This window comes from Corvus hawaiiensis, chromosome Z (genome assembly GCF_020740725.1).
Source record: "Corvus hawaiiensis isolate bCorHaw1 chromosome Z, bCorHaw1.pri.cur, whole genome shotgun sequence".
NCBI lineage: Eukaryota > Metazoa > Chordata > Aves > Passeriformes > Corvidae > Corvus > Corvus hawaiiensis.
This window is the reverse complement of record NC_063255.1, coordinates 76,327,835-76,349,579: the sequence shown is the minus strand read 5'-3', so window position 1 is coordinate 76,349,579 and position 21,745 is coordinate 76,327,835. Positions and strand designations below refer to the sequence as shown.

Genomic DNA, 21,745 nt, shown 5'->3' with positions numbered 1-21,745 from the left:
ATTTTATGAGCTATTCATGAAAATATCCTGGGCTGTTTGCATCAAGCACTGGGATTTTGTTAGAATAGAAGGGGGAGAGTGCACCACGAGTGGGGAAGTAATTCCCTTGCAAAGTATGTGCTTGGAGGCTACTTAGGTCAAAAGAATTTATTTGTTATTCCATGGGCTGAAGAACTGCCCATCATCTGCTTTATCAGGAAAAGAGCGTTGAGTCTTTGGCCCCCCTCAGAGTCATAAGTGACGGAAGCGGAAGGGATTTCCCCAGAAAAGAAAGGAGTGTTTTGAGGAGCATGGCAATACCTCTCTGCAGAACTGACCATTGGCCAAGAGAGGGTCCTGCTGTCCAGTGCCACAGCCCAAGGTGTCCCTGAGGATTTGCCACATGCTCTGTCTTCTCTGGTAGTGCTGCCACAGACCCTGAGCACAGCAGAAGGGATTCCAGGGATTTGTCAGCACGAGGAGGCAGAGCATGGGCTCCTACTGGTATTTCCACTCCAGGGGCAGCAATGACAAATTCTGCCGCTCTGGCTTCACAGCTGTTGTTGGTAGTGCTGTGAGAGCCTCTCAGCGAATGCAGAGAACACCTTCAAACAGCATCTGGCAGAGTTAATGAAGGGGTGGTAAATTACTTGGAAGGGGACAGATGATAAAAGCCTCTGTGTGTGAAAAGAAGAGACAATAGGAGTGAAGAGGGAAGGGGGAAGGGGAAACAGGAAAGGGGAAAGGAAAAAGGAAAAGAAAGAGGAAAGAGAAAGGGAAGGAAAAGGGAAAGGGAAAGGGAAAGGGAAAGGGAAAGGGAAAGAGGGAGAGCGGGACAGAGGGAGTGGATAGAGTTCTGAAATTCTGATTTTATCTAAAGGACATTTTCTGACAACAGATATGTTTGCTACAATAAGTAGCCCTTTCCCACATGCTTTTGCTTTCTAGCTCTTGCTATTAACTAAACACTGTGAATTTTAAAAGAGATAGGAAAAAAATTAGTAAAAGTTTTCCTTCAAGACCAAATATCTGCCAAACACTGAGTGCTATGGTTAATGGCTTTTGAACATTCACAGGAACAATCAGAGCATTAAAGGAATTAAACAGAGCTCTTAGAATCCAGCATAAGTTGCACTGTTAAAGACATTAACTAGAGATTCACATTGTACTGTGTGTTTTTATAGTCTTGAAAACAGAGGCTTCATACCACTATTTCATGCACACGTAATAAGAGAAAATGACAGCCCATGCCTTTTTGTCCTGATAAGTATTTGCTGCAGCAGCCACCTTTCTTGTCAGTAAAGATGTGTTCAAAGGCCTTTTTCTCCCCTTTTCTGCTGAAAACTGTTTCGTATCCAAAAAAGGATTAGTCCCATACGTAGCCTTTTCTTCTTGTCAAGGAATGAGCTCAAATCTCCAGGTAAATATAAAAGGATACAAGCTTTTAAGAAGTCTGTAAGTTACAGTGTTTATGAACCTGACTTGAATTCAGTTTTGATTTCTGAAGAATTTAAAATTTAGCTGAGAATAACACAGCCTCACCTTTCCTTAGTGATATGTGAAAGGCCAGAACAAGAAAAGAGAATCTGACTTACTCTGCTGGTGCTTGATGAAATCAACACGGACTGGGAAATTATTGTTATTAGGGAAAGAACAGTTTAAATGACATGGGGCTCTCTTGCCTTGGTGAACTCTTAGCCCTCTGTGACACACTTCACCTTTAGACTTCAGGCAGTTTGTTGTTTTCTTTTGCTCTGTCCGAAACACAGAGAGACCAATATTCTTGGTAAAAACAGGACTTCTACTTTCAATCCAAGCCAAAGGGAAGCTCTGCAGGGCTTCTTCCTAGATACAGGTAAAATACTCTGGTGATCTCATCACACCCTATTCTCAAACTTCTGGCACCAGATTCTACTCAGGAACACCAAGACTTCTTTGTAGTCTGAAAGAGGAAACAAATCAAACCTCAAGAGCTGGTCCTACATTTAAAACCTGTGCTCCTCCCACCAGAAACCTCTTTTCCTGTGATCTGCAATCCTCACTGTTTATTACAAGAAAATACTTCTTTTTGATTAGCTTTACATCAGTTCTATACGCTTTATGAGCTTTTATGCCTTTTTATCAAAATATGTTTAATACCACTGTCTGCTTATGACACCATTCCAGGAATCCCTTTTGACTCTTCTCTCCAGATTCCTGAAGAAGGTCACGTCACTCTGGGTTTTTTAAAAATTTAAAAATCACAGTTGTTCAGATCCTAGGCATGATGAGCAAGCACAACTTCCCTGCTGACACAGAGATTGAAGACAAACCCCTCTATTGTCACTGGAAAACAAAAGAAAGGAGAAAGTCTGTACCCATTGGAAATCTCTGTTTACCTGGAAGGACTCTGCCTCTCCCTTTCTCAGCAGCAGCTGGGCAGCCGGAGGCCAAGAAGGACAAGAGAGGGAGGGCTGGCTGATTTGTCTGACAATTTAACACCACTTGTAAACAAGAGCTGAGTCTGCTAATAACATCTCTGCAATGGCAAGTCCGCGCTGAGGATGAAGAGCTGGGCCACTTGGGCTTAGTTTGCATCAAATTAATGGCACGGTGGGTTTTCATCCTGCAGATGTGACCTCTGTGGCAACAGTCTCTTCATCCTTCAGGGAGGTTCATACCCACAGGGACAGTGTTGCTCTTGCCAGCAGACCCCAGGTTGTCCTCATGTCAAAAAATCCAGGCAAAAATTACTTCTTAGATGAACATTTTCCTTTTGCTCTCAAACCAAAGATTTAGATGTAATGGTATGCTGAAAACAAATTTGCGTCCCTGTTGTCTGTCAGGACAGGTGTAAAATCCTACCACATCCAGAGAGCGAGGCACTGATTCCACTTCCACTGTGGCGATGACTTGCAGGAGCAAGTAAAGGAAAGGAAATTCCGTGCTGGAAGAGTGAAGTTCTGTCACTCTAAATCAGTGTGATGCCTGGAGGGTTTTATACCAGGTTTGCACCTAAGCTGATGCTAAAGAAGTACATAAGGCCCAACACAAACCTAAGGTTTGCACAGCCGAGTTTAGGCTGACAGCTAAGGGAGCATAAATTAAATGGTCTTTCCAAGCCAAAAGGCTAATGAGAAATGTTGGTATTTCCGCTCTCCTTCATTGTTTACAGTATAGAAACATATTTTCTGAGATTTTGGAATTGCAGCTAAAAATCATGGCCAGGTTAAGTTATGTAAGCGGTTGTTGTGCGTTTATAATTGTGCAGGTCAATATCAGTGTAGCTGCTTCTGGTAATACAAAAAGCTCTTTCGAGACACGTCTTAAGAAAGAGAAACGGGTTTTTCCTTTTCATTCTTAACTGCAAAGCCTTCTCCAGGACGTACAGCAAACAGGTTATCTAGATTGTCTTTTCACAGCAACAGAACACTCCCCCTTTAATCTGCCTGGATTGCACAATTCTCGTCTGTATTAAGGAATTGCATTTAGTCTCTGCTGTAAGTACGTGATTTCTGTGCAAGAGGGTTGATGAAGGATAAACCCAAATTAACAAGAGCGGTATTTCTTAGGGCTACCATTACTCGTCACACACTTTGAACAAGCCATACCATCAAGCCCAAAGCTAATATGGCTCCTTGTTAAATATTTCTGATGGATTGCACGTCCTTGTGTGAAGAGGGAATTTGGACTTAAAGCCAGTATTTATGCATACATAAGCATTGTGCATGAACATTGCACGTTCAGAACGAAAACCAACTATCACCTGTCCAGGGTAAACACTGCAATAACACCAACACACTTCTGCCATCAGGTTCACAGGCAGCTTAACCAATTCTGTGCTTGCAAATAGCCTGTTCTGGCATCTGTTGTCGCTCGGAACCGGGGAAAGTCACACCTAGATACTGCAGGACCATGACAATCTCTCCAAATACAAAGCAGTCTCCGGGTGACACAAGTGACTACAGCAAGCTCCAATAACGTAGCAGGGAACGCAGATTTGTTGTGTTCTCTTTGTCATGATGGTTTATAATTCACAGACACAGAGAAGGGCTTCAGTTGGAAGGGACCTTAAAGACACTCTAGATCCCGCCCCTCTGCCATGGGCAGGGACACATTCCACTAGCCCAGGTGGCTCAGACCACATCCAAGCTTGGGCAAATACCCAAGGACACCTTTTCTGTTTTACAAGGTCAGATTTCCATGCTCCTATTCACAGATGGCTGCAGTCGCATGCAGAGGATTGCCGGCTTGGTCACTCTCATCTCCACAACCCAGCAATGGTCCTAGTTTGGATGGCTCTCACTGCTCCCAAGACCCCAGGGAGCAGCTACTGCCTTTGCTCCTTCCGCTTTCCTTTCCAGGATCAGTGATTTACCGCTGCTTCCTCCACGTCTGAGACAACTGGAAGAGATAAGGGACTGTGGATGCAGCTTCTGACAGAGAGCTGATAACACTCCGCTGCGTATTTTCTTCTCCTGCCACTACGCTGTCAGGCTGCCTACACAAAGTTGCTCCTGCTTGGAAAGGGGCTGGTGTGAGCAGCAGGACTTGATGCTGGCTGGAACATTTCCAAGACCTGGACAAAAGCAGCGTTCTGTGGAAGGCCACCAGCTGCCCTTTGCCAGCAGCACAAGGTGTGAAGGCCCCTTTGAAGGCCATCCCTGCACAAGGACAGCCTGGCCTTCCAGTACCTCCGCCAGTCCCCAGAACACCTTTCAGCCTTTGGGGCTGGCCCTGTCCCTCGCTCTGGAGAAGCAGCTTGCTGTTAGAGCTCCCATATCCACAGTTGCTGGCTGGATTACCATGTTTTACCACAGACAGCCCTTCAGACAACAGTACACAGAGGCTCCATCTGCAATAAAAGGGGATTTTTTCCCAACTTTTCCCTTGGACCAGCAGTGTGCAGCAAGCACACCTGGGCCTCATTCAAGTCTCTGTGGGGGCCGGTAGTCAGCTCCTGTTGGGAATTCAAAGCTTTTACTCTACTTTCCACAGCAAATCGTGAAGCAAACTCAGCTGCACCAAACCCCCAATTTCACTTTAAAAATTACAATTTTCTTTTTCCTCTACTCAAGCCATGAAGAAAACAAACTTTACTTGAGTGAGCTGGAGGCACAGCGTCCTCCCAGATCCTTCATGAGCAGAAAAATACTCCAGGGGAAGAAGCCAGAGTTTCCTGATACTTCGGAAGCTTTGCAAAACCTTCCCACCTGTGGTGGTACTGCACCCTCCTGAATTCCTGGAGCTCTCACTCACCTCAGGTAGAGTTTGGACAGGAAGGGGCAGGAGGAGGGAAGACTTTGCAAACACTGTCACGAGGCCAGGGCTGTTTTCATTTATGGTGACACGCTGTAGGACGTAATCTTTTAATTAATGTGAGTGAGGGAGGTGCTGAAGGGCAAAAATTCTCAGTAACGAGGACATCTTCCACTTGCACAGCAAGGTAAATGAAGGGGAAAGTGCAATCCTATCTTTCATGGAAGGAATTTGATACACTTTCTTGTTGCCTAGACAGCGGTGATTTAGGGCACCTAATCAGGCTCCCACAGTATCATCCCATCTGTTTGGCCACATTTTCTTTCTTGTGCTCATTGTGCACGATTTCTGCTCGCCGGGTGGCTCCTGGCTGCAGTTCTACGCTCAGGGGAGTCCCGTTTTCTCAGCAGGCCTCTGCAGCGAGTCTGTAGCCAACGTGTGGCTCTGCTGCCATGCCAAAGGTGCCGTTCCCTTGCCCAGCCTGGCTGCAGCTGGGGGATCTGCTGGGCACGGCTGGGGATTTTCACGGCCAAAAGCCTCCAGGCGTCCTCACGTCGACATCTGCCCATTGCTTTGGAGAGCACAAATGGCAGAACACTCATCTCAGCTGACAAATGTCATTTATTGCAGATTGCTACACCTGCGCTGACAATATAGAACTCTACAGATCTAACTTCAAGTTAAAAAAAGTTCTTTATTAGATTTCTACAACAATGCAAGGTAAAAATATACAAATACCAACTTCCGTTAACAAGAATTAATTTATTGCCAACCTCTACAACAACTCACTATACACAAAGATCAATTGAAGGTTAACAACTTAATTTATTGCATACTACTACAAGCGTACAGCCCATATATCGGTAGAAAAATATCAATATCCCTCTCTAATTAGCCCTATGCCAATAACTCAATAAACAGCATATTTAATAATTCAATAAACACATATTTAAATAGAAAATTCAATATTTAATAACTCAATAAACACATATTGAAATAGAAAAAAGACATTTATAACCACCACAATATACAGATAGAAATATAGATTAAATATTAGATATTACATACTATATATAAAAACAGATACATACAACAAACCTATCTATAGGCAACCCTACCAATCTACATATCCATACAACTAAATCAATACAAATATATAGCTGTACATCTCAACACATATGTAAATATAGTTACACCTAGAAATAGATCAATATACATAGAAAAATATAAAAATAGACATATATACCTAACCAAATACTACTATACCTATTTAAGTAGCCATATACCTATAACTACATCAATAGAAATAGATACCTAGAAAACAGTATACATAGGAAACAGAACTTAACACAGATATAACGACATACATATATACTTAGATAGATATATACACATATATATAATTACAAACATATATGTATATATATACATACCATACACTCATAAATATAACAACATACATATACAAATATACCTATACAAATAGCAACCTACATATAAATATCCATGTAATGGTCACTATCTTATGAGCAAGTCCATACATCTTTAAACAGAGATACAAGAAGAGGGATTCCAGCCGCCCCATCATCAAAGCCTCTCCCTCGGTCTCTTCCTCCCGTGCAGAGCAGCTCTCCTGGACGGGGACAGCAGATGGGACACCTGGCAAGCAAAGGGAACACCGAGTCAGGATCGGGACGTTTCCCTTGGCAGCACCTGCGCTTCCATCGGGGAAGAGAAATCTCAGAGCCTCCCCAGGAGGGTTAGAAAGAAAAAGCAGGCCCAGCGGGCCAGGCTGCGGCGAGCGCAGCCCCGGCGGGACCGTCCCGCAGCCCCCGGCAGCGCGGCACAGCCGGCACCGCTGCCGGGCCCTGCCGGCACAGCTGCCTTGCCCAAGGACAGCCCCTGTGCCGCCCGGGGCAGCCGCGCTGAGCGGCCCCAGCACGGGCAGGGCCCGCTCCTGCCCAGCCGGCCAGTGCCCGCGGCCAAAGCCCACGCCAGCCTCACGCCCACCCTGCCTCAGCGGCCCTGGGGCCTCACCCAGGGTCTCGGGCGGCAGCAGCAGGTCCGTATTCGCTGCTCTTGCTGTGGCCTTCCGCTTCTCCCTGCTGGTTCTCGTCACTCTTCCGCTCTTCTCAAGGTCTTCAGGGCAGCTGTGGCAAAAGTGGAGGCTCTGGAATTGGTTCCAAGGCCTGGCAGAGCTGCAGTCCCAGACCCCTCCGTGCACCCTGCTGGCCCCCTCCATCCCCTCAGCCCTGCCATGCCCTTGGCAAACGCACAGCCGCCTTCAGTTTCTTCAGACCCCCACAGTCCTCTCACGCCCCTCAGTCCCCTCAGATCCATCCTGTCCCCTTAGACCTGCCAACCCCCTCAGCTTGTGCCACTTCCCTGTTACCTCAGTGCCGCTTCGCCCTCTGCTCCCCCAAACCCCCCAGTCCCACCAGCACCTCAAGGTCACCGTCCCTTCAGTGTCACTGCCTCCTCAGCGTCCTCAGCCCCCTCTGTCTCACCGTCCTCCAGCAGCTCCTCAGGGCACAGGGCCTGCGGCCACCGGCAGCTCCCACCGCTCCAGGGACACCGGGGCTGCAGCTGCTGCTCCGCCCGGCCCGGCCGCCAGCTTGGAGCCAGCACAGGAGGAGGGGACAGAGGGGGCACAGGGGGAAAAACAAGAGATTAAAAAGGTGGCTGAGGGCAGAAGGAGCTTAGAATCCAGCCTAGGCCTATATAAACATCAATCTATGTATCTAAACACCCAAATATCTCTAACTATATAACTATGTACATTTATAAATACAACTTATATATATATAAATTTTTCTCTACACATATATAACTATAACTGCAAATCTATAACTGTAACTGCCTATGTATAAATATAATTATATCATATGTATAACTATATAAATTTACACAGATCTATAAATACATGCACCTATAAACACAACTGTATAAATCTATAAATACTATATGTAACTAATAAGTAGAGTATAAATACTATAAATAACTATATGGATATATAAACATAACTATAAACATCTATAAATCTAGCTACAAACAGAGGGATTCCACATGCCCGATGGTCACAGGCTCTCCCTCGGTCCCTTCCTCCCACGCAAGGCAGCCCTCCTGGAGAGGTAGATCAGATGGAATCTGGGAAGCAAAAGGAACACTGAGTCAATATAGGCCTTCAGGCATCTCTCCTTTTGGAAGTAACTGCCTTTCTATCAAAGACTGTAAAAGGTGACCTGAAAGGCAGACTCTCACTTGGGAGTTTGAAGGCTGCTCTTTAGAGAACAGGGAGCATTCCAAGTTTGCAAAACCTCCAAAGGTTTGAAGTATCCCGATAGAGTCTCAGCACCCGCAGTGCAAATGGCACCAACGAGAGCCTGAAGCTCAGACAGTCCCAGCTTCTTCCCACACAGAAGCCCAGCCTTGTTCTCCCTCTGTGCTGACAGAGACACCTCAGTCCTCACTGAAACGGCTGAAGCTGAAGGGTGCTGTGAGCTGGGTTATGAACCAGCTCCATTACCTGGGACCTACAAACTGCCCTCTGCAGTGAGCAACAGCGGCTTCAACTCGACCATCAGCTCTGGCAGGAAGAGCTGGGAGGGAAAGAGCTCCCCATGAGGCCTGCAGGCTGCACCAGCCTTGCTCAAGAATGCAGATCCAAGGTGCTCTCTCTCTCCTGTTAGTTCTCGCTAATTTGGGGTAAGTTAAGTTTTTCCTTTCCAAATCATAAATCCCTGTGGTTTATGATTTGTTTGGCCTCTGAGCTTCTGCTGCTTGTATTTTTAACGTGGCTCACTAGGGCTACCAGCAGATTGGTCCTACATTGATTTAATGTGCTGAGACAAAAAGCTCAGACTTCTACATTGACTTTTTGCTGGGGTTTTGCTCTCTTGCTTCAAGAGTCACTCAGTGCTGCCTCCAGAGCACTGTCACCCTGCAGCAAACTCATCCACGGACTTCAGCTCAAAATTGGGACACCCGGGTTGGTGACACAACTCCCACAGGGTCAGGGTTATTCACGGCTCTCTGGCCACAGCACAGCACTCGGTGTCAGTGCCTCTGGAGAAGCGTGGAGGGCAGGGCTCGGGGAGGCTGTGCCAGGGCAGGAATTGAACGAAAGGCACCAGGGAGCACCAACCCTGCAGACAGGAACTCAACTCTTCTCATCTCCCTTCCTGCCAGAGGCAGGCTCAGAGCAGCCGCCTCAGAGCTCTCGAAAGCAGTGTGGGCTCTCTCCTTACCAGGCTCCTCGGGCTCTGGGGAACTGTTCCTGCAGCTCTCGGTGCCAGGTGAAGCTCCCTCTGCTGCAGCCCTGTTCCCAGCCTCCCCTCCTGAAGACTCAGGGGCAACACTAAGATTGACCTGAAAAGAAAACCAGAAAGAAAGAAACCCAAAGATCACTTACTGTTTTCTGCAGGGACACAGTAGATCAGAGCCTGCCACATTTTCTTCTCTTGAAGAAGAAAATGCTCTTGAAAACTGCTGTGTCTGAGTTTACAGAAGACAGAACTTCATCACACTTGGCAATGAGATATTGGGGATCCCAAAAAATCCCACACTCCACCTTGACTCTGCCCTTCCTGGCTAATATATCTGCAGCAGGCAGTGGGTCTGCATATTAAACAAAACAGAGAAATTCTTTGGCAAAGTTGTATAATAATACGCAAAAAGGCCAGTGCCAACACAGGAACTGAACACTCCAGGCAAGGCTGGGAAGAGGCAAGGGTTAAGAGGAAGGGGATTCCTAAGTCAAAGAGGGAATCTGGCAAACACAAGGACTCATGGTCCCTGACTGAACTGCTCTTCCACACAGAAGCAGCCCCTGGGCTTCAAGGAGTCCTTAACCCTTTCATGTCCAGCATCATCATTGTCCTGCTCACCAATCACACAAGTCATGGGGCCTCAAAACCAACACTTCTGCCCCCTAAAAGCTCCACTGCTCACACACTTTCATCCCTTGTTCCTAACAAAGTCTGCACCCCAAAGGCCTTCAACAGTGGAGAAGATTGACTTCTCAAACACAGTCCAAAAGCTGCCAAAGCTGACAAAGTTGACACTGAACACATGCAGTGGGCACTAAGGAAGGAGTCCCGCCAGCTCCTGGCACAGGGATGTGCCCCTCCCTCCACAGCCCTGAGCACAACAGCAGAACAGTCACATCCAGCTGCAGCTTTGCAGGGACTGCATGGGAGCACACATCTCTTCCCACAGAGATGCCCAAGAGGAAGGTGCCTGAGCTCTGGAACACGGAGAGCAAGACTGGCAAGTTTGCCCAGCTGAGGATTTGCCAGATAGAAACTGGAATGGAGGCACCAGGCTACTGAGAGGACAAGAAAGCTGCAGCTCCAGCCCATCCCCAAGCACGGCTCTGGCAGCGCCTGCACGCTCGGCTCGGCACAGCTCACACAGCAGCAGCAGCAGCAGCTGCAGCCCAGCCCTTGCTTTGCCTTGGCCTTCCCACCCAAAACAGGCAGAGCCCACGTCTGCTGCTCTAACAGAGGCACCTCTCGCATGCCCCTCCCTGCAGGGGACACTTTGCCTTCAGTGGCAATTCTCCCCACACTCTTCTCTTCTTTCCCATCACACAGAGCCTCTTAGAACCTACAGAGCATCACCACAAAGGCCCCTGCACCAGGGATTCTTCCCAGCAAAAGGAGCACCCAAACCTGGCCACCACAGGCTCACGCCTCTCATCCTCACTAAGGGGGGAGACTTTCCATTCCCTCTTCTTTTGGAATCTTGCTTGACCAAGCAAATCCTTCCTTGTCCATTCAAAGCTTAATCCAAGAAGCCTTTGCTTCTCAGCCATGCCACAACATTCACAGCTCTCAGCCCAGCCCCGTTCATTCCCACCCAATGGAGTTACCTGAGCACAGGGAGACCTTTCAGGCAGGGATGGTGACAGCATCTCCTCCAGTGTCTCAAGAACAAGGTCGAGATCCAGGGGTGGCAATTCCTCTTGCCCAGGACTATTCCAAGCCCAGCTGGAGGCCGTCCATGCTGCCCAACCAGCACTGCCACGTGAAGCACTGGGGGCTGAACTGCCCGGTGTGGCTGCAGGAATCCAAACACATTGGTCAGGCTCCAGAATGTGGCTTTGGGACACAGAGCTCTATTGCTGCCTTGCAGCAAACATCACAGGAAGCACACAGCAAACCCAATTCCAGAAATGTATTCCAACTTCCCAGGGGATTGGAAGACTGATTTCTTCCTCTCAAACAGTATTTCTTCTAATTGATGGGTATGTATATTAAAGGATGGATTGTAAAACTAATCTACACACAAAGACTTTGTAATCTCAGCCTTTTCTATCTCCCCAGCAGCTTTTGGATGTGGCTGCTTCTGAGTTTCTCATCCCAACAGACCACAGAAAGTGGATGCACCCAGGAAGAGCCCAGATCTGCAGACACACGTGCTAAAATTCAACTGTGATTGTATTGTAAAAAGCAACCTTGTGGGTGAGGCCGTATTCTGCAGCTGCAGCGTTTCTGGGGACACACAGAGCTCCCTGAAATTTAATAGCCTTCTTTGCAGGAGAGACAATCTGCAACCTCTGCAATATCCCGTCAGCATCCTAGTTGGGCTTCATTCCAAGGAAGATGGGGGTGCACTTGACACTGACCGCTTGTGGACCAATGTTTTTTGCCTCTCCCTTTCATCCCTACAGAGAGGCTGCCTGGAAAACGGCCAGAACACCCTCCAAATCTGGAGGAAGGACAGCAAAAGCAGACAGAGATTGGTTTTGTTTTCATGGTGCTGCTTCCCCGTACACTTGACACTTTCTACCTGATTCTCACTTGAGATCTACCCGTGACAGAGCACTGTGCAAAAAGACTTCAAACGGTCACTTTCCAGGACCTGTTTGAAAAGCAAGGGTACAAACTCTCTCCCTACCTGATGGGCTGTAGGCTGGGGTGTGCTGCTCTGAAGATGTGCAGCTGCGCTTCTGTGGAAGGGCCACGGAAGTTCTCTGATGGTCTACAGGAACCAGGGGAACCATGAGCTCAGGGTGGCGTTTAAGGTCCATGCGAACCAGTGGAATGATGAGCTCACGCTTGAGTGGAAATTTCCATGTGCCTGGTTCCTCTGATGAGACCCCAGAAAGTCCAGAGGTGGCAAACATTCTCTTGGGAGGTGGTGGGGAAGCATCAGACTCCTGAGCACCTGGACTTGCCTTGGGAGGTCTGGGAGGCAGCTCTAAACCCTCAGGTGAGACAGCACCGAGGTGCTGGTATGAGGGAGCTGTGCAGGAGGCAGGGAAGAGGAAAGGAGGCAAAGGGAAGACTAGGTCAGTATTGGTTCTCAGGTATGCTTCCCTTGGCAGCAACTGTACTTCTGTCAGGGAAAAGCTCCCATCCCCCCAAGCAGGATTACAAAGAAGAAAAAAAAAAAACCAACATGTTCCCGGGCTATTCAACAACCAATTCCTTGTCTACTTAGCTCTCCCCTACTCGTTCAACCGTCTGGGAAAACCGTCCCACTGCAATTCCTTGGCAGGAGGCAACTGCCAGAAACCCAGCTGCTGGGTCTTTCCCTCTGCGCCAAAGGGACAGGAGGCTCCCTGCAGCTGGGCGGGACCACAACCGAGCCCTCGGCTTCCACACCCCCACGGAGAGCTCCCCAAGCAACCCCAGGGCCGGGCAAGGAGCAGAGCCAGCCACAGCTCGGGGCTGGGCCAGCTGCAGGCCCAGCGGGCCAGGCTGCGGCGAGCGCAGCCCCGGCCGGACCGTCCCGCAGCCCCCGGCAGCGCGGCACAGCCGGCACCGCTGCCGGGCCCTGCCGGCACAGCTGCCTTGCCCAAGGACAGCCCCTGTGCCGCCCGGGGCAGCCGCGCTGAGCGGCTCCAGCACGGGCGGGGCCCGCGGCCAAAGCCCACGCCACCCCCCGCGCCCGCAGCTCCCACCCCGTCTCACCGGCGCTGGGGGGGTGCCCGGCGAGGAAGTCCAGCAGCGGCCGCTCCGTGTTGAGCTGCTGGAAGCGGCTGCGCTGGCGGCTGCGCACCTCCAGCCCGGCTGCCAGCCGCTGCCTGTTGGCCCTGGTCAGGCGCTTGATGCGCAGGAGGAGGTCGGGGCGGTCGCGGCGGAAGTTGGGATTCTGGAAGTGCACGATGGGCCCAGCATCGCCCGGCACAGCCGCGCCAAAGCAACCCAGCACTTTCTGGAAGCCGTACAGATTGAGCTGCCGCACGACGCTGCCGAAGTGAGTGGCTTTGAAGGAGTCCGGGACCGCCGCCCCTCTGTCTCTGCCCGCCCCGTCGGCGCCGGGCGGGCTGAGCAGCTCCTGCTCAAAGAGGGCGCGGTCGATGAGCAGCCCCCGGCCCTGGGTGTCCCAGCGCACGGAGCGGACGCGGGGGCTGTTCGCCAGGCGCCACAGCTTGGCGGGGAAGGTGCTGGCATCGAGCCCGGCGGGCAGCGGCAGCTCGGCCATCGCGCCTGTCGCCCACTGGCGCCGCAACGGCCGCAGCGCAACGGCCGCAGCTGCAGCGGCGGCGCGCGGCCTGAGGGGGGCGCTGCGCTCGGCCCCGCGCGGGAACGAGCGGCACAAAGCCGGGGCTGCGGGCACAGCGCGGGCGGGGCGGCTCCCGGGGCGCTGCCCGGGCACGGCACGGACCGGCACGGGGCAAACCCTTGCTTTCTCTGCCTGGAATCGGCCTTCTGCCTTTGCTTCGCAGCACGACCCCAAACCACCAAGGCAAGCGCAGCAAATTTCAGAAAGGGTCCAAACTGAGGAATCCCATGGGAAACTGTTCCTATGTGTCAAGTGACAGCCGCATCTCTCTGTGTTCTGCATGGCTGAAGGGAGGGAGGAAAAAGATCTTCGACTGAGTAGCTTCACTCTTTTGCTTGGGGTTGCTAACAGAGTTCCCTACTTCAAAGCGGACTGGTCCAACAAGACCAGGGGAAATGATGGAAAGGAGACACTTGAGGACTTGCTTTTTGCCTCTTTTCCAGCTAACTGGCTGGTTCTGTCTCACTGTCTCTGCCTGTCTTGGGCACATTTGGCCCAGTTCTCATTCTCTGGAGTCAGAAGCAGCAACAGGAAGGGGCAGCAATTTTGTCAGCGTTGCCATCAAAGCTTTAGTCCCGCACCGTGGATGGATGTTGCCGTCCCCAAGGGATTAATGACCTAGAGTTGTAGTGAACTCACGCTGGTGTCTCTCCGAGAGATTTTGCCTTTTTCTTTCCTCAGGAATCATTTCTTCTCTTCTTTTTTTTCCCCAGTCTGGGGAGAGTTCCAATGCAAAATCCCTCCTGCAGCCAAGTCTTTTCAATGGAGACTAACCAAGGTGATCTTCCAATCCTCTGTGCTTAGTGTCACTTGTTATTTTAAATTCTCTCTGGAACTGGAAACATTTTTCTGTTCGTAGCAGGAAAAAATAGACCTAATTCTTCCATCTCTTTAATTCATGCCCTTTTTTTTTTTTTTATGTCTCTACATCATTTTACCCTGCGGGCTCATGTTTGGTGCTGTGGCATAAGCTCATCCCACACACAGAGGGGATGTTCTCCTTACATCCAGCCTGTCTTGAGTTCCAGCTAACACTGCCTTCTCTTGCCCTCCTTCCAGGTCCCTTTGTGAGGAGCCCTGCCCTGTCACTTCAGTCCCTGGCCTATGGGTGACCCAAGGATTGTTGGTCTCACCACATTCTGGAATAGTCTTTTGCACGGAGTGGTTTAGAGATGCCCTGTCATCTCTTCCTCTGTGTGCTGGCTTTCTCAGAAAAATTGAAACCCACTACCTAGAAAATCTCTTCCCGATTCATCTTCAACAGCTTAAAACAGTACCTGAATTACGAATGATCCACCTCGGTGGGATGGGGTTTGTCTTTCTTTAAGCGCAGTGTAACAACTCCTGTAAAACTTATCCCAGCGACCGAATTGCAACACCATTTCTAAGGAATAGGCAAAAAGGAGAAGACAGGAGTTCAGAAAAGAAGGGACATCTTTCCCCATGTTTCATTTGTCTATGCACTGCTTCATGCAGAAAAGCCTCTTTTTGAAGATCTCCTCTGTAATCTCTGTGAGTTCTGAGAAACGCACGGACACTGGACCTGTGCCCTACTAGAGATGAGGAAGCAGGTGGCTGAAAAGCGGATTGTGCATTGGAATGTTTAGTCACCCCTGTAGTATGGTTATGGTTGCGTTGACTTTTCCATAGTACTCCGTGGCTAAGAATGAGAAGTTACCCTTAGCTGTGTTTTAAGGATACTGAAACTTGAAAAGAAGTGGGCTTATCTTGTGTCTGGCAGCATGACTCATTCCCAATTTTCTACCCTACCGGTAGAATTTAATGTCAGTTACCAACACCACAAGGCAAATAATGGATATTATATTTCAGTGTTTGGGCCAAAAATTGGTTTAATAATTAACAACAGAAAAGGTTGTTAATTTTTAGGAAAGAAAAATCCTTAAAACTGTGGTATGTGGTTTTAGATTAAGATTTTTCTCTTAAAATTAATCCTTTCCCCTTTAGAAGTAATTGGTAGAGAACATCACTCAGTGTACAGGCCTGATGACTTAAAGTATTATTGCTGTTGCATATCTTTCCTTTTTCCCTACCTGGCACTGTAGCTTTTGAATCACAGTTTTTACCACTTTGAAAATGCAGTTTTAATGCTTTTCCTACTGGTGACTACTTACCAGTTCCAAGTAAAAGAGCAGTCAGTTCTGAAAGCGAAATATGCCTTACGTAAATCTGTTTTTTCACTGGTCTCCTGGTATTACGTGCAACAGGGGCAACGTTCAAACAGTCTAAACTGACTTATTTTTGAGAAGCTGTTAGAAATGATAAATATTTTCAGTATATCTGCAATACATTAGTGTGTGTTTCAGGTGAAACTGTCCTTTGTGCTCTTCTGCTAGCATGTAGGATCTCCTTGCAGCGTAGGAAGACACAATGTTCACTTTCGGATTGGCACACAGCTGTGTCACTGCCTTCACCTTTCCATCTCAGATGCTCAGAGAGTTTTTCCTCCAACACCTGCGACAGCAATGTCCCTTAAGGTGATGCAGACATGGTGGGCATGCAGCAGCCAAGCCGTTGCTGATCTTCTGGGAACTAACTGCTGGTGCTGAACCCATCCTTTGCTGTTTACTTCTATACTGTACTTGTGGCAAAGGCTGTTCCTGCCAGTGTTGTAGGTTACTTGGTCTAACCACAGCACCATGAAGAGTAGAAGCTGAAGAAATAAACGTACATTTTTCTGACCAATTTACCTGGAGTCTGTATTTGGACTTACATTGCTGATAAAAGTGAGAACTTCCTGGGAAACAAGTAATAAGTCAGTGAATTTAGCATGTATTTCTTGGGTTCCTTGGCTACAGAATGGGGAAGAGAATCTTCATGCCTTTCTTCCTCCTTACAGATGTGGTTTTAACCCAGTATGCGAACACGTAGACCCCAAGTTTTACATAACTAACAGTATTTGCATGGGAGGTAGAATCCCATCAGGCAAAGTGAATCTTACTGCAACAGCAGGTACGGAGCATCCACGCTTTTGAGTCCAATGAATTCAAAACCCAGGTTTTGAAACCTGCTCACCAACACTGAGGGGGCCACCTTAGTCCCTGGACTTTAGAGGGTAAGAAGAGAGAAGAACATGAAGTCTTTTGTACAAAAAACCAGAACCACAAAGCAAGAAGTCATGGTAACTGCCCTGAAACTGCACCTTAGTTTTGGGATGAACTTGGTCTGAAATGGTTCTTTGCTGAACTTCACAAGCAGCTTCTGCCTCTTTGTGTTTGCTCACTTGGGTTTGTTTGTCTGCAAACAGCATCTATCTCCGGTTGTTCTAGTGCTGCTCCCCCCCGACTAAAATCTCTCTGCACATTCTGCAGCCTCCACTGAATATCTGCGTGAACTGTTTTGTGTGATGTGTGCACAAGTCTTGTCAAACCTGAAGCTGTGATGGCCTGGTTTGGGTAACCCTGTCTCCTGGACATGCTGCTCAGGTGTGCCAGGATGGTTATCCTCCCTCAAGTGAGCTGAGCTAGTGGAAGCGCTCCGGGGACGTTTAAGAGCGCAGGTACCTCAGGAGGAAGAAATTCTCATCGTCTGTGCCCATTCAGGCTGGCTGTGAGTGTGCTGAGGGGAAATGGCATTTGTTACCTGAGTAGCTCCAGGAGGACTAAAGGTCATGCTGAAATACTCCGGGGAGGACTGTGGCAAAGGAACAAAACTGGGATTAAGGGGAGTTTTCAGTAATAATTGCATCTCGTTCTGGCTGCTGTCACAGGTAGTTGAGTCACTGGCTAAGGTAGCTCAGAAGTGATTTTGGAATACTGCTGTTGGACTTTACATGGTATGGACTCTTCCTCATCCAGATGTGTGGCTGTGAGCCTGTGTGTTTATCAGTGACACACAAGCTGAGAGAGGCAGACAAATTCTGCAGGGCTCTTGGGGTTCAGGTGCCCTCCTGCATCCTTCTGCTTGCTGGAAAAGCTTCTTGCCAAGCAATGGAAGAAATATCTCCCTCTTCTTGTCCAGGAGTATCATCTCAGCGACCTGCATCTTGCAGCTCATGTCAAGGGAAGTACTGGGGACCTGGACATCTCGTGGACTCAAAACTCACCTCATATGTTTGCTGTGTCCTTCAGTAAAGGATGTCTTCTTACCAGAAGAACTTGAAGACATTTGAGACCTAAGCCAAAGTAAAAGAAAAGAAAGAAATTAAAGCATCTGTTGTCAGCATTTAGGATCAAGAAAATGCAAATATTTGCAAAAGGCTCAAGTGAAGAAATGAAGAGACAAAGTAGGGTTTGCTCTATTAAAGCTAGGGATATAAGTCTGCCTGCTTATGCACCCAACTGCTTTCCAGGTATGCACCTGCCAGGGATTTTACCTTTCTGTATGCTGTAGGTCTCAGGCTAAAAGCATCAACAGGCAAACCCAACCAGACCAAAGTAACCAACCAACCAAAAAAACTCCACAAAAATCCCCAACCCAAAACTAAACTGAACTAAACTAAACTAACAAACCCCCCACCCCCCGCCCCAAACACCAATCCCCCACCAAACCAAATAAAAAGTAGGTGGAGAAACTTGTTCCCATAATGTCACTCCTTTGACACAAGACAGTTTAGACCTACTCTTTTGGAATGTAAAAGAAAACCATACATTCTAGGTAGCAAGATTCAATTTTCACTGGATAAATAAGAAGGACATTTTAGTGTTGGGAGAATTTGACCCTTACTCTTCAGCAAAAAATGGGTACCTTACTTTCCTGGAAACATCACTTCTGTTTATGGTATTACAGTCACTCCTGACTCGGTCAAGTAACAGCTCCTTGTCTGCCGACGAATACAGCCACGATTCTCAGGTATTTCGGTGTGTGGAGATAAGCAGCAGGTGAAAAGGAGCACAAGCCATCTCCTCTGAGCTCCTGCTGTTTATGGGAACAGATGCAGGCCTCGGGGATGTTTGCTAAAACACTGCACTCCAGCAATCAAACTCCACACATTCAGCGTGCTGAGTGCTGAGGCACACTCAGCACTCCCTGGCACCAGCTGAGGACTGTGTGCTTCTGTGAAGCCAACACACAGAATTACCCCTGTTAAGGTCAAAGCAGTGGCATTGTTTAAGAATTAGACAAATTTATCGGACAACATTATTTTGATGACAGAATGTAAATTTATTTTTTGCAGACAGCACAGCAGATGATGGAAATTGCAATCAAATATGTCTGTAGTAGGCAAACTAGAATGCAAGGCTGATGGTTTCATTCTGAGATTTAGATCTTAACTATGTTTGTGCTGGACAAACAATAGGATATACTATGACAAGGAGAAAGAGGTGAAAATGCTTTGAGAAAGGAGGAGCATGAGCCATCTTAGCATGAAAAGCAGGGGTCTGTGCTTGCTGGGCTCTCACACAGGCCCAGCTTTCTGCCCCATGGCCAGTCTGATTCTAGTTATGAACCCCGTGGAGAGCAATAACTGTCCTGACTGAAGCAGTGGAAAGGGGAATGTGCTTGCTTGGGTAAATTGATGGTTTTCTAGTAAATCTTTGTCTGACCGTGAAAGAATAAGGGAAGAGACAAAAATTTCATAACACCATTTGAAAGAGCTGGGAAAAAGGAACGGTGGAGTTGTTCTCTTCCTCTGGTCTGAAATCAACAATAGTTTTCAAAGTCTGATGCCCAAAAACTGGGCAAGAAAGCAGTACTCCGTAGTATGAGGCCTATAGAGCAGGTATTTGTTTATTGGACACCAGGAGTGAGGGGAGTAACTCCACCACAAACTCACTCCATTCTTCGCACACTACTAGATTTTATACTTTTTTTCCTTAATATGCACATTATACTTTCCTAACCTTCATATTGCAACATGTTTTCCAATCGCGTGATTATGTCAGCCCTTGCAGCACATGCACAGTCTCTGCACGAGGTGGTGGTCAGCCTCCTGGTGGTCGTTTCTGATGAAGGCGCCTAAGTCTTCCTGAACTTTTCACCCCTGCTTCCTGCATATGCTCTCTAAGATTGCCGGCTCAAATAGCCGGTGGTTAGCTTTTGCAGTTAGCCTGTTCTGCTAAATGTGCTGATTTCTAGAAAGGGCTTCATTCACATGCCCTGTTACAAAGGAACTATTTCTTTCCGCATAGCTACAGCTTTTTGCAGAGCTCAAGCATTATCTTGTTGCCTAGGCACCAGTAGCCTGGCTTTGCTAGTGCTGAGCAACCAATCTGACAGAACTTCTATTGCAGGGACATCTGATTTCATTCTACTCTTTGTTTCCTTCCAAAGCCCAGCCATGGCTGAAGGAGGAACCGAGGGAGTTGTCTTGGATCCTACACCCCAAACAGGGCCACTCGTGGTCTTGTCCGGATTCTAAATACTGAAAGGTAAAGACACGTTCCACCAATGAAGGGATGCACAGATCCCACTGATGGTAATGCCTGGTTAAGGAGCAGACCCGTAGAACATTTGGTCAGAAGGGTCATCTAGAGGGCAACTTTGGCTCAGGGCCTGTTGTTGAGGCCTCAGTCCTTCAGTGCTTTGTGGTGCAAATGAATGCCCTGGAGGGCTGGAAAGGAACAAGTCCCTCTTTAGCACAGTGCAGACAGGGAACGGGATTAGCCCTGCCAGGCCGGGCTGGGGCCAAGAGCAGAAGGCCGGCACGCTGCGTTTGCCCACAGGCAGCCGTGCAGAGCAAGGAGGCCGCTCCTGCCCTGGGGCTGAGGTGCCCGAAGCTGCCTCCCTGCTGCGCAGCTCTGCGGGGCCCGTGGTGCGCAGCGTCCTGGGCAGCCAGGGCAGCCCGGCTGCCTTGGAGCACCAGGAGCGTCCCAGAGAAGCTGCGGCCCTTTGCTTTGGAACTATTTCTCCCAGTAGTTCTTCCGAGTTCTTCTTTGGACTATTTCTCCGAGTCTTGTCATTAATCCATAGTTTCTGACGCGTTTTCCTTTCTTCTTGCAAAGTTAAGAGATCTTTTTGAGAGAAGTGACTGACGTGGCTTCTGCTGCGGGTGGTGCTTTAGTCTGCAGGTCAGGGCAGGTGATTTTAACCAAGGATGGAGTCCAAAGGTAACGTTCCAGTTTCGCCAAGTCAATAAAACCATTTACGATGGCGGTACTGATGCTAAGCAGCTTTCCTCGTTTTTGGAAAGTCGCAACCTTAAAAAACCCAACAGGTTTTCCTACCTGAGGATACCAGCAGTAGTAAGATGCCAATTCTTTGCAGCTCTTTTCTGTATCCTTGGTGCTTTTATGAGTTCCTCAGTCCCCAGCAGGAAAGAAAGCACGTGTGATAATGTAAGTGATTTGAGAGCTGTGTGTTGTGCCTTGCCACATCAGCGTTCGTGACAAGCTGGACACCCCACTCGTAGGTCTGTCGAGTTGAATTCACCCTAATTGTGTGCAAACAGCAGCCCAGAGACGCCGAGAAGAGCAAGGACGGTGCTGGGTGGGTGGGTGTGCACGGACACAGCCGTGGGCTGGTTGCTGTGTGGGCAGAAGGCTTTGGACAGCAGTACATCTTCACTCTCCCAAGTTGGAAGAATATTTCAAATCTACATGAAATGAAAATAGTTCTCAAAATTTCTCAAAATGTATCAAATAATACATATTCATTTATCATATATTCAATTTATCTTCTATAGTATGATATAGGATGTATTTTAATAGATATAATAAATAGAATATGTCAAATTTATACTTGATCTTTTCCTAAGCCATAGCCTGTGGGGCTTATAGACCGTCTCCTAGCAGTGCTACAGTTTTGCCTTCTGGTCCTACTTATTATAGCATCGTTTCCCCTGCGAGTTCCTTCAGGGATCTTCACTCCAAGGGCTTCCATCACTTCAGCACTTGTGAGAACTTGTTGCTTCCCAGTTCTCCAGCATCCTTCTGGATTTTGGAGCATTTCAGCACTTGGGTCAGTGGCCCTTCCCTCATCCCTGCCCTGCAGCAGTTAGAGTCACCGTTCCCTCGCCCTTGCTCCAGACCCTTTGCCAAAGTGCTGCCAAAGGCAGCGCAGCTGGCTCAGGATCCCTGGTTGCTGCTGCTCTCCAGGATGAGCTTCAGAGGGACAC

At 48.4% G+C, this 21,745-nt stretch overlaps 1 protein-coding gene and 1 long non-coding RNA gene across 2 annotated transcripts; both read right to left on the bottom strand.

Moving 5' to 3' along the window:
- Positions 1-6,662: 6,662 nt before the first annotated feature.
- Positions 6,663-8,349, bottom strand: LOC125320555. The gene is made up of 3 exons (XR_007201178.1): positions 7,725-8,349; positions 7,255-7,367; positions 6,663-6,876 (listed from the first exon to the last, which is right to left on the bottom strand). It is a non-coding gene; the product is annotated as an uncharacterized LOC125320555 (long non-coding RNA).
- On the bottom strand, positions 8,344-14,227 carry LOC125320554 (heat shock factor protein 5-like). Its single transcript, XM_048292960.1, has 5 exons — positions 13,137-14,227; positions 12,118-12,465; positions 11,090-11,277; positions 9,465-9,585; positions 8,344-8,364 (listed from the first exon to the last, which is right to left on the bottom strand). The coding sequence occupies exons 1-5, from the start codon at positions 14,011-14,013 to the stop codon at positions 8,354-8,356; spliced, it is 1,545 nt and encodes a 514-aa protein (XP_048148917.1). The 5' UTR covers positions 14,014-14,227; the 3' UTR covers positions 8,344-8,353.
- Between the last annotated feature and the right edge of the window lie 7,518 nt (positions 14,228-21,745).

What these genes read in the sequence shown, in the direction of transcription:
- LOC125320554 (XM_048292960.1), bottom strand. Translation starts at nt 14,013, where the DNA reads ATGCAGAACACAGAGAGATGCGGCTGTCACTTGACACATAGGAACAGT. An exon ending in CCCAGCCTACAGCCCATCAG is followed by an intron (nt 11,278 to 12,117) that starts GTAGGGAGAGAG and finishes GGATTCCTGCAG; the next exon opens with CCACACCGGGCAGTTCAGCC. An exon ending in AAAGGTCTCCCTGTGCTCAG is followed by an intron (nt 9,586 to 11,089) that starts GTAACTCCATTG and finishes TTTTCTTTTCAG; the next exon opens with GTCAATCTTAGTGTTGCCCC.